Consider the following 13155-nt stretch of genomic DNA (forward strand, 5'->3'; position numbering starts at 1 on the left):
AATTTACTATATTTTCTGTTGATATTTTCTGAACGATGATGTCACAAAACATAATATATGATATATTCGAATATATATATATATATCGAATATATAACACTAATATTTTAATACGAATTGCTGCTCGATTACGATACTGAGATTTAAACAAATGAATCCGGCCTAATATATTATAAAGGAAATAAAAAAAATTTTTGAAGCATTCTTTATTAAATGAATAATAATAATAAAAAATAATAAAAAAATAAAATTGTATAAAAAATTTTTTTCCTTTACTATTTAATCAATTTATCTTTAAGAGGTAAATCAACAAATGATAAATATTATTCTATTTATTTCTACAATTATATAAATTAAATTTTTTATATAAATATTTTACGGTAAATTTTTTTTCAATAAAAATAATAAAATCATTATTCAAATTAATAATTTATTAATTTATTAATTCATGAACTATTGCTAAAACAGTTCATAATTATAAATTAATAAGTCATTAATAAGTTTGATTATAATTTTAGAAAAAAAATTAAATCTTTTATTCTGTTAAATCTTTATTATATTTTATTCAATAAAAAGTTAACAGTTTTATAAAATGCATAATTTCATAAAAGATATGAAAAAAAAAACAATTTTTAATACTTTTATTTATTAGTTCATATAATACTAATAAATTCGATAATTCGATTTTTTAACATTCATGATATTAAAGAATAAGCATAGTAAAGAAAGCATAACTAGATAATGGTGATATTTAAAGTTGGAATATCCATTCTTAATGCTGATTATTAGCATCCTGCTTGAAGATTAGCACTTGCAAGTCTTGCAACTACATTGTCCACCAGATTTACAGCAGCATTTGTCTATAACAGCACATATATATATACAAGATTAAAAAATATTTAATAACAATTTATCTGTAATAAATTTTTTAAAAAATTCAAAATTTAAAAAATTATGAAAATATTTTGCACGTAAAATTTTCAAATAAATAATTTATCAAAATTATTTGATTCATGAAATGCAAACTTAACTGGACTGTACACAGACATGAATAATAGTTACCATTAAACGGTCACTGCTCTCGTTTATAAAAAAAAGAATACAGTGAACATAGAATACCATTACATTCTTTCGATGAAACTTTTATATATTGTTATTGTATATATTGTTACAAGAGAATCTAAGAAAAGTATAATCTAAAGTATAATTTTTATAATATAAAAATTTGAAAAAATTGAAATTAAAATTCTGAAAATAATTTAAATAAAAAATTATTACCACCGCATCCGGAATCGCCACACTTGCATTTGTCACCACATTGACATTTTTGGCATTTATCTGTAATAAAAAATGATTAAATATTAATTTTTAAATAAAAAAAATTTTAATTACTTTAATAAATATAAGTGCGGAAATTTATATTAAGTACACATAAAATATATAGATAAATTGGTTAATCTCATGGATTGAATATTGCCCGTAATAACGTTTAATGAATAAATTATTTCACTACATCCCGTATAAATTAATAAACTGTTGTATTATTAATTCCAAAAAAATTTCGCATCTAAAAATTTTTAATTATTAAATATTATTAATTAAAATATGAAATGTCGAAATAATATTATTATTATTATATACTATTATAATAAATAATAATAATTGCAAGCAAAAAATAATATAAAGTAAGTTGTAAAAATTTATACATCAAATTAATATTATAATAAAAAATAGCACGTTAAAGATATTAAAAATATTAAGATAAACAAAATTTAATAATAATTTAAAGAATAGCAAGCATTAGAATTTCAATAAAAATTTATATACTATAGAAAGAAAATTCTTTCCCAAAGAAATAAAGTTTCTCATATTTTGAATTAATTCTTACCTGCACATTTATCGCAACCTGGTCCCGGCATTTTCACTTGTAGATGATTATGATTATCACGATTTAAATTCTTCGAAAGCTGACTGATCACTTGTTAGTTCGGTCGTACTCGTTCAAATTTATCGATCATCTCCTACCACGAATGCTCTTATACTAACATATCTTAATGTCGTGTGCAACTAAAGTGCCATGCGCAAATCAGGAACGTATCAATTCAAACTTCATACTAAATTTTACTATTCAAAATTATTTTTTTTATTTAATATTTGCAATTATTATCATTATTATAAGTTTATATTATTTCACATATTTTCAAATACGAATTTCTATCTAAAATTTTTTAAAATATTTTTAATTTTTTAAATATTATTTCGTCTTATGCATTAAAATCTTGCATTATACATACTAAAATAATAGGAATGTTAGAAATTATTGATAAAAAAAATTTTAAGCTATAATAATTCTATTATTTTAAATCAGTCTATGTATAAAATACATATTTTTATTTTTATAGGACAAGTTCTATTACTAAAGATTAGGAAATAAAAGGCACAAATGTATAGTTTACATCCCTGCTTTAGCAGCACGAGCCCAATAAGAAATGTTGCACGTTACACAACATTACGAGATAAGAACAGTAACACTCAAATGAATTAAGTTTAGTGCATTCTAGAAATTTTACGAAAATAATAGATCATTTATAATTAGAATGATTATATTTATTGTTATTTCTTTCTTTAAAATCTTTTAGAAATATAAAATGAAATTAAGAAAGAATTTTTTATGAATATTATTTTACGCTATTTAATAAACTGAAGAGAAAAATTTATAACGAATTTTTTTGGAAAAAAATATAATTCAAAATTAAACAAGTTTATATATACTTTATTAAAAATAATTGCTTTTTTTTCAATTGTAATCAAAATATAAAATATCAACGTTATTATAAAATACATTTACATTCTGTTTAATTTTTCCATTTATTAATAAAATTTGTTTTATTAGCAGTTTGTTCAATATGTATAGATTCATCTTCAGGTTCATAATTAATTTCATACATTCCAATATCTGTTGCACCTTTTTCTTTTTGTGCCGAATTAATCCGACCTGTAGGAAAATTTTTTAAATAAATAAATATAAATTATAATAAAATTAATATATTTTTTCATAATTGCATATATATATATATATATACTTTGATGTCGGATAACAATTTTATTTTGAGCAGTTTCCAGTAATTTCTTAACGCGAGTTCCTTGCTTACATGATTTGTTTCCCGTTATCTAAAATTGTAATGAATGAACACATTTTCAGAATAAAGAAAAAATATAAAAAAATAAAACATACCGTTTTAATTTGTAAAGGAAGTTTATATGAAACTCTAGGAAGTACAAAATGATTTTCAGGTGTACTGAAATTTTCTAGAGTTTTTGTTATCTTATAAAAATAAAAAAAAAGTATTAACAAAATAAAATATGATTTAAATTTTTGATAAAATTAAATATAACATTTAAACAATATTTATATTTACCTCTTGTTTATTTGTATTTACTTTAGGAGATAAATTAATCTTGAGTGGCGCAATTCCTTCAGTTTTATGTATGCCTTTTGATGAAATATTTTGTTTTGAATTTCTACTTAATGATACTTCAACTTTTTTTTTCACAGGTGTAAGTAATAAATGATCTGTTTTAGCATGTACATTTTTTATAAGTTGTGTATCTGTACCTCTTATATACATACCCACTGGTGATATTATAGTATTATAATTTAATCGATATAAACCTTCTGCATGTGGACTTTTTACAATATGTTTTACAGGACTTTGCATATTAGGGAAATATACTTTTTTCTTTTTGTTACTTTTATTTGGAGGAGTTTCTCCTGGTGTGACAAAAAGTTTTGGTTTTTTATTTTCTATTTTCTCCTCAATTTTTTCTTTTTGCTTTTTTGATTGTGATGATCTATGTAGATTACAAGATTTCACATTTGGACTTAAAAGTCCTAAAATTTTTTTTTGTAAAACTGAATTTTCTTCAAATTTTATATCTGGTTTTTTAGTTTTTCTAAAACTATTTTCACTTGCATTAGAATTCGAATTTTGAAGTATTTTTAAAAGAGGCTTATGTTTTTCTAAATATGCTTGATAATCTTTACAAGATACTAGAGTTTGCAAAAATTTAGTTTCATCATTCAATGAATTTGATTCATTGTCAGGAGATATTCTTAATGTTTTTTGTGCTTCTATTGTTTCAGGATCTGCATTAATTTCTGAAATAATTCTTGCTGTATTAAGACACCTTTTTCTTTTTTCTGCTATATCTTGTAAAAGTGTTTTCTCTAATTCATCTGGATCTAGTATTTCAAAACTAGTTTTAAATTTATCAGATATTGTTTTACTGAAATCAGGTTTTTCACTTATTTTTTTAGATTTTTTCTTAGAATATGAAATATCATTACATTGATCATCTTTTGATTTGTTGTGTAATTCTTTTAATGTTGAGCAATTAAATTCTAATTTCTTTTTAAATATTGAAGATGGACTTTGACATAAATATTTATTTGATGATTTTGGAGTATTTAATAGTATATTTTCTTCTGAAGTTATATCAGCCATAGATACGTTCAATGATGCCATTTGTTGCTCACATTTATTATAGATCTCACTCATACTCAATAAAGAAGACATTGATAAAGATTTACATAAAGTTTTAGAATGTTCTTTTTCTTTAGGAAATAATTGATTACATTGAGCTTCCAAATGTTCAAATGATGTACTACTCAGATTTTCAATACTTCCACTGGTATTATTTTTTGATATTTTAGCAAAAAATCGTTTTTTAATTATATCTACACCAGAAATAGGTGTAACAGTTGTAGACTTATTTAGGGGAGAACATAACTTTTCATTTTTATTTTGTTTCATATGAAGAGGTGTATTATGTGTAGAATTTATAGATATTTGTTCTAAAGATGAAAGAGTACACACTGGTGATTCAGGCCATTCGGGTTGAGATTCATTTTCTATAAATTTGCACATTTTTCTGAATTCTGTTGTTAATCTACTTAAATCTATTGCAGATGTTTCATTTACATCATTATCATTATTTATGACAGATTCTTCAATGATAGTTAAAAGCTTTTCAGTAAAATTTTCTGGTGAATGCATAAATTTGTTAGATAAACGTTTCCAGATTTGTTTTTTATCTCTTATTTGATTAACTTGATCATCTAATGAACAAAGAATTGCTTCAAATGTTCCATTATTTATATGTTTATCTTGATATTCTGAGAACAAACTTACATTTGTTTTATTATTATTTATATTGTGATTGGTATCTCTTTTTGAATTTTCATTTATTATATTAGATTCTAATTTAATGTTTGAATCTATATTTTGTTTTTTAATTGTATTTGACAATTTGTTACATATATTGTTATTTTTCATAGAACATTGAGGACTATGATTTTCTTTATTATCATTTATTTCAGTGCATAATTGTTCAACTTGAAAAAAATCAATACGCTTATTTAAATCTGGGGCAGATTTAAAAATTGATAGATTTTCTGTAAAGGAATGTTTCAAAGAATTATTAGCTAGAATAAAGGAATATTTATTATTATCATCACTGATTATACTATCATTGATATTAATATATTTACTTTCAATTTCATTCGAATTGTCCTGAGATATCGAACAAAGTGAATCAGTATCAATTTCAGAATGTCCTAAAAAAGAATGTTATTTGTTATTACATAAAAAAAGATTAATATATTATTTATGAAAAAATTTACAATACTGTATAAGTCTGTATTTTACTTACGAAAGCTATCTAAGGAATCTATGAAATCATTAGCTCGTCTTCTATGTCGACTCATTTTTATGTTCTAATTCTAATATATTAATTGCACTCAATTTTATACCTATTGTTAATTTTTTTGAAACAACACTATGTATTATACGTTAGAAACGTTACGAATTGCTACCATTAACCAATTTTAAATTATCAGTAATGCCAACATATTAAAAAATTATATATAGGAAATAATCTATAGTTTATGTTGGCTAAATAGGAATACAAATAATTATAATCTGAAGATGTTTGAATATTTTTTAATTATTATTTCTTAATGTGCATAATTGTTTGAAATGATATTAAATAATATTAAGATAATATATATAATAATATTAATATAATTCTGCGAGATTATCATTTGTCATTTTTCTTTTTTATTTATGTTTCTTTAAGGATATTTATATTAACACAGATTATTACAATATTTTAATCAAATAATTTTCAATGAGTGTAACTGAACAATCAACATTAAATACTTTATCATCTAATACATATGATATAAAATATGCAGAATTTGTATATAAAGTGTTAAAAGAATCAGCTGAAAGTTTTGAAAAAGAACAAAAATGTGTGCATTATACATATAATATTTTATAATTATTAATTTTTTATATATTAATTAATGATTTTAGTTTTAGATAATGTGTTATTAAATTTATACAATATTTTTGGTGATGTATTTGAAAGAGCATTAGAATTATATGAACAAGAACGTATAACTCATATCTTTCCTTCTGAAAATCCTGGTATTGCGCCTCATAGTGATAGAAATAATTCCAGATATTTAATACAGATTAAAGGATTGTCAGGAACAACATATATACTCTTTCCTGACATAAATTACTGTATTTGTGGTTCTTTTAGGTAAGATTTCTTAGATATTACTCTTTTAGATAACTTTTAAATTTTTTAAATATTCATAATAATAATGAAATATTTTTAGATGTCAAGTATTAAATAATAGATCTTTGTTTACTTGCAAACATGTTATAGCAGCTTGGTTAGCTGCAGTTACAAAAAAAAAATTATCTCATCAATATATAACAGAAAAACAATTTCAAAATTTGTTATTATATCAAGTTTCAAGTAAACAATATGTATCCTGAAGTAGAAACTAATTCATTAGTTGCAAAGTTAGGAAATCTTAAAACCATAGTACAATTATTAAAAGCAATTAATTTTAAAGAGGTATAATTATATTAGGACATTCTACTTTTAATAATAAATAAAGTATATTTGATTTGAAAAATTTATATTTTATTTATAGAATGCTACATGTTTTGGTACTGAAAATGGTTTGAAAATAACAGTAGAAGATGCAAAATGTATGCAAGCTAGTGCTTATATTCCAGCTAATGTATTTCAAATATTCAATTTGAAAGAAGATGTAATTTTTAGAGTTAATTTAAATATATTAGTGGAATGCCTTTGTATGTTTTGGAGTAGTATAAATTGCCAAGGAAGTTCTGTAGCTTTGCAACTTTTTTATAAAGTATATATAGTTAAAATACATTGTAAACACTATAAATATATATAATTAAAATATATTAAAAATATTAATAAAAAAAAATTTTTCAATAGGGTAATGGACATCCTGTAACAGTTCTTATTGAAGAAGATGGTATTATAACAGATTGTTCTTTAAAAACACAGGAACCTGATGAATTGTTAGATTTCCATCTTGAACCAGAAAATGTTTTGAATAAAGTAGTTCTTCAAACTGAATTGTTAAAAGATATCTTATCAGAGCTAGATTCAAGTAGTGATTTGATTGAGGTAAAACATAATTTAATGTTTAGTTCTATTATAAATTCTATTATAAACCCTATAATTTTACATTTTGATAATATTGCAGCTATTTTTATCTCCTTCCCCACCTTTCTTTCGTATTAGTACAGCTGGTTTAGCTGGAATTTGTCATATTGAATTACCTCATGACGGTGAATTAATTGATAATTTCCAATGTACTTCAACAGCTACATCAAGTTATAAACTTACACATATTAAACCAGCTATGAAGGCATTATCATGTGCAAATAAAGTTTCATTGAGGACTGATTCATTTGGACTGTTGTGTTTTCAATATATGGTTAAGACTGATGAAGGACATACATGTTATATAGAATATTATGTAAGCTCATATTTACTAACAAATGTAATGTGAAATTAGATATAAATACAAATAAAATATTTCAGATTTCTCCAGTGATAGATCCTGATGAATAATTTTATTTGGAATGGAGATAATAGGATCATAAATATTGATTAAAAATTATTTCCAAATATTCTTTTATTTTTACAGATTTATAATTAAAGCTTTCCATTTATTGTATCACATAAAAAAAATACCTTTATATGAAATTCAAAACTATTCTTTATTGTGAATTTGCTTAATATACTCACAATGAATATGATGTACATAAAAGCATGTGAATGATATTTAAAGATGCATAAAAAAATATATAAATTTTCAATATATTTTTAAAACTCTATCTTTGTCGTACATGCGAATATTAAACTAATATTAATTAATAATATTTCATATATTTCGTAATACCGAGTATTATATTGCGAAATACTATATCTTTCAAACAATATCAGTGATGTTTATACATTCATGTATTATTGTGCGTATAAAAAACGTTTATATTATTTTTTTTCATTTGTCAAAAATATTGTATTGCCATTAGCGAAAAAAATTTTTAAATCATCAAATAATTCATTAGTTGAAAAAGTTATTTTCTTAAATAAAATTTTTAGTCTTGAATCTTGTACACTCTCGTACATATAATATCATCAACTTTCATGATCTGAAATATGAAACAAAAAATATTAATTTCCATATATAAATACATATATAAAATTATACATAATATTTAAAATTGTTTTCATTATATGAATTTAAGTATACGTTTTTTTCATGAATCCTATATTTTTTTAAAACTCTCTTTCAAGTTTGAAATAATTATTAATTCTATTATTGAACTTGTTATTATATTGTTCGAGTCACGAAGAGCACGTAATAATTGGCGGACCTTTTGACCAATAATAGACATTATTATTATCATCAGATGTTCGCTGTTATCTTTCGTTGTGTCATTTAACTCTACAGAATTTCTATTGCATAAAATGAAATTCAATTACTGAACTTTTAATTCTTTAATGATCGAGATTATTATTATTCAAGTTTTTATTAGATTTAATATTTATAAACCAAAATAATAATAAAAGAATGAGATGTCAACTTAAAATATAAATATTGCATTAAAAATAATTTTTTTCTTTCTATTTTTTTTCCATACGTACTGCTTTCATTTCTGTTGATGAGAATTCTCTTTCAATTGTGGTCTGCTTCTCTCCTTTTTGTACTTGAATAAGTTTATTTCCATCTAAAGTGCAGACGCTCTTTACTTTTCTTCCATCTACCGTTTCTTCTTCAAATTCTTCGCCAAGCTTGAATTTTATTTCAGTGTTCTTGAATGGGCTAGTCGTTTTCAACGTATAGAGACCATTATTCTCCGTCAGTTCAACTACGGGACTCACACTACTGCCCACTTTACGTGTCATTATACCTACACCTAAAGAAAAAAAAAGAAAAAATTATGTTTAAAAAATATACAGATTTGAAAACTCATTTTAGACTTAATTATTTATAAATTGATCGTAAATTTTAATTATAATATTTAAATTTTAAATTATATTTAAAGCATTTTATGCAAAATAATTTTTGCTTAATCGAAAAAGATTTTCGTACCCAAAGCTTTCATAAACTCGTCAAAATTTTCACTCGATTGGAGTTTATAACGTTTTCTATAAAAGGCCGAAAGCATTTTGAACGAATCAAGCGTGACGCGTCTCCAATGAGAGTAAAGTTAAGACTGAACACTAGCAGTGTTATTATCATATTTTATATTCTGAACAATGAAATTAATTTCGCATCTTAATTTAAATGGCAAATACTTAAACTTTGAAGTTTGAACTTTTCTGCGATATTATTTATGATTATTATGATTTTACGATGCATCATGTATATCTTTGAAAACAAAAGTTGTAAAGTTACAGTAATCTTGTTTGCGCGAGTTAAATTACAGTGGATATATGATATTTGTTTTCAACATTTTTTACAAGTGTAGTCTATAAAAAAAAATAAAAGAGTACTATATACTTTAACATGATTCATGTTATATAACTATCATTGATATTCTTAGTCATATTTCTTAAAGGTGATCGCAAATAGAATCTGAAATATAATCATTGCGAATTTGCGAAAAATATACGTATTTTTATATATCCAAATATTATATAATTTTCAATCACTTTTGACTTGAGGAAGAAATAATTTATATTCCTTGTTCGTATTCGTCAACACTTCAATGTGTGGGCGATGTCGATCAAAATGAATTTGTACTTTTATTTAATTTCCGGTAATCTTATGAAATAACCAGTTATAATGTAATGAGAATGCGAAAATATTGTAGACGCGCTTATACAACTGTTGATAGTTATGTGACAAATGAATTATTTGCACTTTCTAATGTTATATTTGTTTGTTTTATCGCATCGACTATTGTTGACAATTTTCTAATATTATGTATCTTATCCTTTACTTGAAATTCTATTTTATCTTTTACAATGCGGTCAATATATTTTTATTAACTCAACTCTATAAGTACCATACATTAGTTCGATTCGACTGACAATTGCGATTTATTAATCTCGCCGGTAAATTAATTCAAGTGCTAAATTGGAGTACAATCGGACTCTGTCTGTAGCACATGGCGGGAATTAAGCGTGAGGTCAGGTCGTTGCACAGCCATAGGAGCATAGTTCAACATATTAAAATTGATTATCTTATTTATCATTACAATACACCTAATATTATAAATGAGATCGTTCGTTTGTAGCCAAATTAAATTTTCTAGTGACGGAATTCCCGATCATTCTATAATATTAGTTGTTCATATTCTTTAAATTTATCTGACAACATTAAAATATTTTAAAATTTGTTATTTTATTTTAATCTGATAACGTTAATTATATATCTATCTAATATTATATAATAGATACATAAATCATAAATTCATCTAAATAACATTACAATTAATTACATTAATCATTAAAAATAATTTTATAAGCAATCTCATAATTATATTTCAATAATAATTTTTTGTTAATACTTTCTTATCAAATTGTCATTAGAATATTCACTTTATCAAGCGAGAAAATGTCGTTAATGTCGAATATGTGATATATAACGTTTTTTATGAATATTCTATTTTGATTGCGATACATTAAATGTATGCTACTCGACAGCAATGATACTGGTTGATAACGTAATCTCTCTGTCAAAATTCGTGCAATGATACGTAACGTATCGCAAATAGAATTTATCGTTGCACTTTCTAAAAGTATGTCTATGCTCAAGTATGATTCACGAAGAAACGTTCTTCCGCGTTAAAACATCAAATCAAATTAATTTACTATTTATTCATACTTACCGAGCGCTTTCATGAAATCATCGAAATTCTCGCTGCTGTACAGCTTGTATCTCTTTCCAAGGAAGTCCGGCATGACGATCGATCAAATTTGTCTGGACTCGAACACGTGATCAAGGAATGTAGGTCTGAAAGGACGATAGTTGTGATTATACAAAGAAATAATAAAAATTAGCCGATGTTCACCGTTTTGTCGCCGGCTCTAGACTGACTAGGATCTGGGAGGACGAAGTGCGTTAAAGGTACACTCTGTCTGAACTGACTATATATATATATATATATCTCTCTCTGTCTTCTTCTCCCTCTCTCTTTCCTTTCGATGTCCTCTCTCACTCCATTTCGTTCACCCCCTTTTCACCGTTCCCTCGATCGATCTCTCTTTCTCGCTCGTCTTTCCTCATGTTTTTTCTATTTCCTATTCGAAAATCTTTTATCTTTGTTCCATCGCGTAGCTCGCATGTTCGAACAGTCCCCTCCTGAGATATTCGCAGCTGCTGCAAGAAGTTTTTCTTTTGTTCTTATATGAACTTTGGAATTTCTTTTTCTTTTTTTTTTTACGCCTCTTTTTTGTTTTTCACTTCTATTGTAATAGTTTGGTCATAATAGTTTGTAGCATTATATTAAAATAAAAATACAACATATTAGAAAATGACGGAATACATATTTAAAAATCAATTAAGAACTTTGTAACTTTGTATTAGTCACGTATATAATATTTGATGTACAATAAATGTTTATTTATTTATTTAAATTACTTTTTAATGAATTTTTATAATATATAATATTTTTTTTTTGACATTCATATTTAATCATTTAAAATGCTTGATTGCAACTAAAATCATCATTAAATATTTAATTACACTATGTTTTTAAGCATAATGTGTTTCTGATCATGCGCAAATACTCAACTATGCCAAAGGTTGCCGTTTATTGGATAACGAGCATTTGCGCGCGATATATCAAATAATCGTGATATTTTACAATTAAACTAGGAGTCTAATTATTTCTAATGGCGTGTCGAACACATTAAACGATTAATTACTTTCCATCACAAAAACTTATATATATATATTACGTGATCTTTACTCATAATACATCATTATCATATGATTCAATTTAAAATATATCCTAAAATTTCTATTTATGGAAAACATTGTAAACAAAGATATTTCTACAAGATTTACAAGGAAGATAAGACGATATAACGTTTCATTCAATGGATAGCCGGCGTCGATTTCGCTGCGTTTGCCAAACGGCCGGACATGGTCGATAATGGCGCGGTGGAAACGCGACGACGTGACCGCGACGCGTCCGCGTCCATTCCTGTTCAGCACGGGTGTCTATGATCGCGTAGCAACGTGCCACTTTCAACGTATACTCGCACGCTTATCGTGTCTGGCAACGTCGAAACCTGCGGAGAATTCCGCATCAACAACAACGTCAAAAAACGCAATCCATCGATAACCATCTCATATTAGTAAAACAATGTTAAATGTTTCCTCATTCTCATAAAGATATAAACAAACATATAGGTTATCAACTACTTTTGTATTTTCTTTTATGCAATATTAAATCATTACACGTCGAATTTCGATAATTCCATAGGTAAATTATTTATAGTAACGATTTACGTATTTGTTCACGCATGAATATCGAACTCCTACAACCGGTTCCAACCGATCACCGGTTTCTCCAGCGGCATTATTATAAATCCGGTGCGGTCGATGCGCACCAGTATCACCGCATTGGAAATGCGGCGGCGACGACTGGCCAACGAGGACGCGTCACACACACATTCATGCAGAGGAAAGGAGGCAATCGCGACATGTTCGTGGGTTTCACCGTCTTTTCAGTCTCGGCTGGTCGGGTAGATTTGGCAACGCTGCGGCATAGCAGCGGCATAGATTCCGCTCCG

At 25.3% G+C, this 13155-nt stretch overlaps 4 protein-coding genes and 1 long non-coding RNA gene across 14 annotated transcripts; 2 read left to right on the top strand and 3 right to left on the bottom strand.

The window, feature by feature from the left end:
• Positions 1–533: 533 nt before the first annotated feature.
• On the bottom strand, positions 534–1983 carry LOC100865761 (uncharacterized). The gene is made up of 3 exons (XR_015291639.1): positions 1889–1983; positions 1279–1338; positions 534–860 (listed from the first exon to the last, which is right to left on the bottom strand). It is a non-coding gene; the product is annotated as an uncharacterized LOC100865761 (long non-coding RNA).
• Positions 1984–2752: 769 nt separating this feature from the next.
• On the bottom strand, positions 2753–5889 carry LOC100865336 (uncharacterized). 5 transcript variants are annotated; one of them, XM_003689524.4, is made up of 6 exons: positions 5713–5889; positions 5552–5617; positions 3420–5455; positions 3236–3325; positions 3084–3171; positions 2753–2995 (listed from the first exon to the last, which is right to left on the bottom strand). In XM_003689524.4, the coding sequence occupies exons 1-6, from the start codon at positions 5765–5767 to the stop codon at positions 2856–2858; spliced, it is 2475 nt and encodes an 824-aa protein (XP_003689572.1). In that variant the 5' UTR covers positions 5768–5889; the 3' UTR covers positions 2753–2855. The 5 variants fall into 5 exon arrangements, with proteins under 5 accessions (XP_003689572.1, XP_086762512.1, XP_086762513.1 ...); XM_086906386.1 differs by having other exon boundaries at positions 3420–5485; positions 5713–5782; XM_086906387.1 differs by lacking the exon at positions 3236–3325 and having other exon boundaries at positions 5713–5883.
• LOC100865452 (cell cycle checkpoint protein RAD1) lies at positions 3446–8487 on the top strand. Of its 4 annotated transcripts, XM_086906389.1 has the most exons (8): positions 3446–3558; positions 6139–6313; positions 6378–6609; positions 6689–6933; positions 7013–7237; positions 7327–7521; positions 7601–7876; positions 7942–8487. In XM_086906389.1, the coding sequence occupies exons 4-8, from the start codon at positions 6841–6843 to the stop codon at positions 7969–7971; spliced, it is 819 nt and encodes a 272-aa protein (XP_086762515.1). In that variant the 5' UTR covers positions 3446–3558; positions 6139–6313; positions 6378–6609; positions 6689–6840; the 3' UTR covers positions 7972–8487. The 4 variants fall into 4 exon arrangements, with proteins under 4 accessions (XP_086762515.1, XP_086762517.1, XP_086762514.1 ...); XM_086906391.1 differs by lacking the exon at positions 6689–6933 and having other exon boundaries at positions 7942–8223; XM_086906388.1 differs by lacking the exon at positions 3446–3558 and having other exon boundaries at positions 5941–6313; positions 7601–7956.
• On the top strand, positions 6190–6835 carry LOC147657860 (zinc finger SWIM domain-containing protein 7-like). Its single transcript, XM_086906997.1, has 4 exons — positions 6190–6292; positions 6378–6609; positions 6689–6745; positions 6826–6835. The coding sequence occupies exons 1-4, from the start codon at positions 6190–6192 to the stop codon at positions 6833–6835; spliced, it is 402 nt and encodes a 133-aa protein (XP_086763123.1).
• On the bottom strand, positions 8018–13008 carry fabp (fatty acid binding protein). Of its 3 annotated transcripts, none has more exons than XM_086906392.1 (5): positions 12872–13008; positions 11427–11734; positions 11244–11368; positions 9052–9323; positions 8018–8555 (listed from the first exon to the last, which is right to left on the bottom strand). In XM_086906392.1, the coding sequence occupies exons 3-5, from the start codon at positions 11314–11316 to the stop codon at positions 8502–8504; spliced, it is 399 nt and encodes a 132-aa protein (XP_086762518.1). In that variant the 5' UTR covers positions 11317–11368; positions 11427–11734; positions 12872–13008; the 3' UTR covers positions 8018–8501. The 3 variants fall into 3 exon arrangements, with proteins under 3 accessions (XP_086762518.1, XP_012339727.1, XP_003689575.1); XM_012484273.3 differs by having other exon boundaries at positions 12425–13008; XM_003689527.4 differs by lacking the exons at positions 11244–11368; positions 11427–11734; positions 12872–13008 and adding an exon at positions 9500–9822.
• Between the last annotated feature and the right edge of the window lie 147 nt (positions 13009–13155).

Source organism: Apis florea, unplaced genomic scaffold (assembly GCF_048593485.1).
Source record: "Apis florea isolate Af1SG1 unplaced genomic scaffold, ASM4859348v1 contig_2495_pilon, whole genome shotgun sequence".
Taxonomy (NCBI): Eukaryota; Metazoa; Arthropoda; class Insecta; order Hymenoptera; family Apidae; genus Apis; species Apis florea.

What these genes read in the sequence shown, in the direction of transcription:
- LOC100865336 (XM_012484349.3), bottom strand. Translation starts at nt 5,767, where the DNA reads ATGAGTCGACATAGAAGACGAGCTAATGATTTCATAGATTCCTTAGAT. An exon ending in TTCCTTTACAAATTAAAACG is followed by an intron (nt 3,172 to 3,235) that starts GTATGTTTTATT and finishes TTACAATTTTAG; the next exon opens with ATAACGGGAAACAAATCATG. An exon ending in AATTGTTATCCGACATCAAA is followed by an intron (nt 2,996 to 3,083) that starts GTATATATATAT and finishes ATTTTCCTACAG; the next exon opens with GTCGGATTAATTCGGCACAA.
- LOC147657860 (XM_086906997.1), top strand. Translation starts at nt 6,190, where the DNA reads ATGAGTGTAACTGAACAATCAACATTAAATACTTTATCATCTAATACA. An exon ending in GTTAAAAGAATCAGCTGAAA is followed by an intron (nt 6,293 to 6,377) that starts GTTTTGAAAAAG and finishes TAATGATTTTAG; the next exon opens with TTTTAGATAATGTGTTATTA. An exon ending in TGTATTTGTGGTTCTTTTAG is followed by an intron (nt 6,610 to 6,688) that starts GTAAGATTTCTT and finishes AAATATTTTTAG; the next exon opens with ATGTCAAGTATTAAATAATA.
- LOC100865452 (XM_086906388.1), top strand. Translation starts at nt 6,841, where the DNA reads ATGTATCCTGAAGTAGAAACTAATTCATTAGTTGCAAAGTTAGGAAAT. An exon ending in CTTTGCAACTTTTTTATAAA is followed by an intron (nt 7,238 to 7,326) that starts GTATATATAGTT and finishes ATTTTTCAATAG; the next exon opens with GGTAATGGACATCCTGTAAC. An exon ending in CAAGTAGTGATTTGATTGAG is followed by an intron (nt 7,522 to 7,600) that starts GTAAAACATAAT and finishes ATAATATTGCAG; the next exon opens with CTATTTTTATCTCCTTCCCC.
- fabp (XM_003689527.4), bottom strand. Translation starts at nt 9,575, where the DNA reads ATGCTTTCGGCCTTTTATAGAAAACGTTATAAACTCCAATCGAGTGAA. An exon ending in CGAGTTTATGAAAGCTTTGG is followed by an intron (nt 9,324 to 9,499) that starts GTACGAAAATCT and finishes TTTTTTCTTTAG; the next exon opens with GTGTAGGTATAATGACACGT. An exon ending in CATCAACAGAAATGAAAGCA is followed by an intron (nt 8,556 to 9,051) that starts GTACGTATGGAA and finishes TTCATATTTCAG; the next exon opens with ATCATGAAAGTTGATGATAT.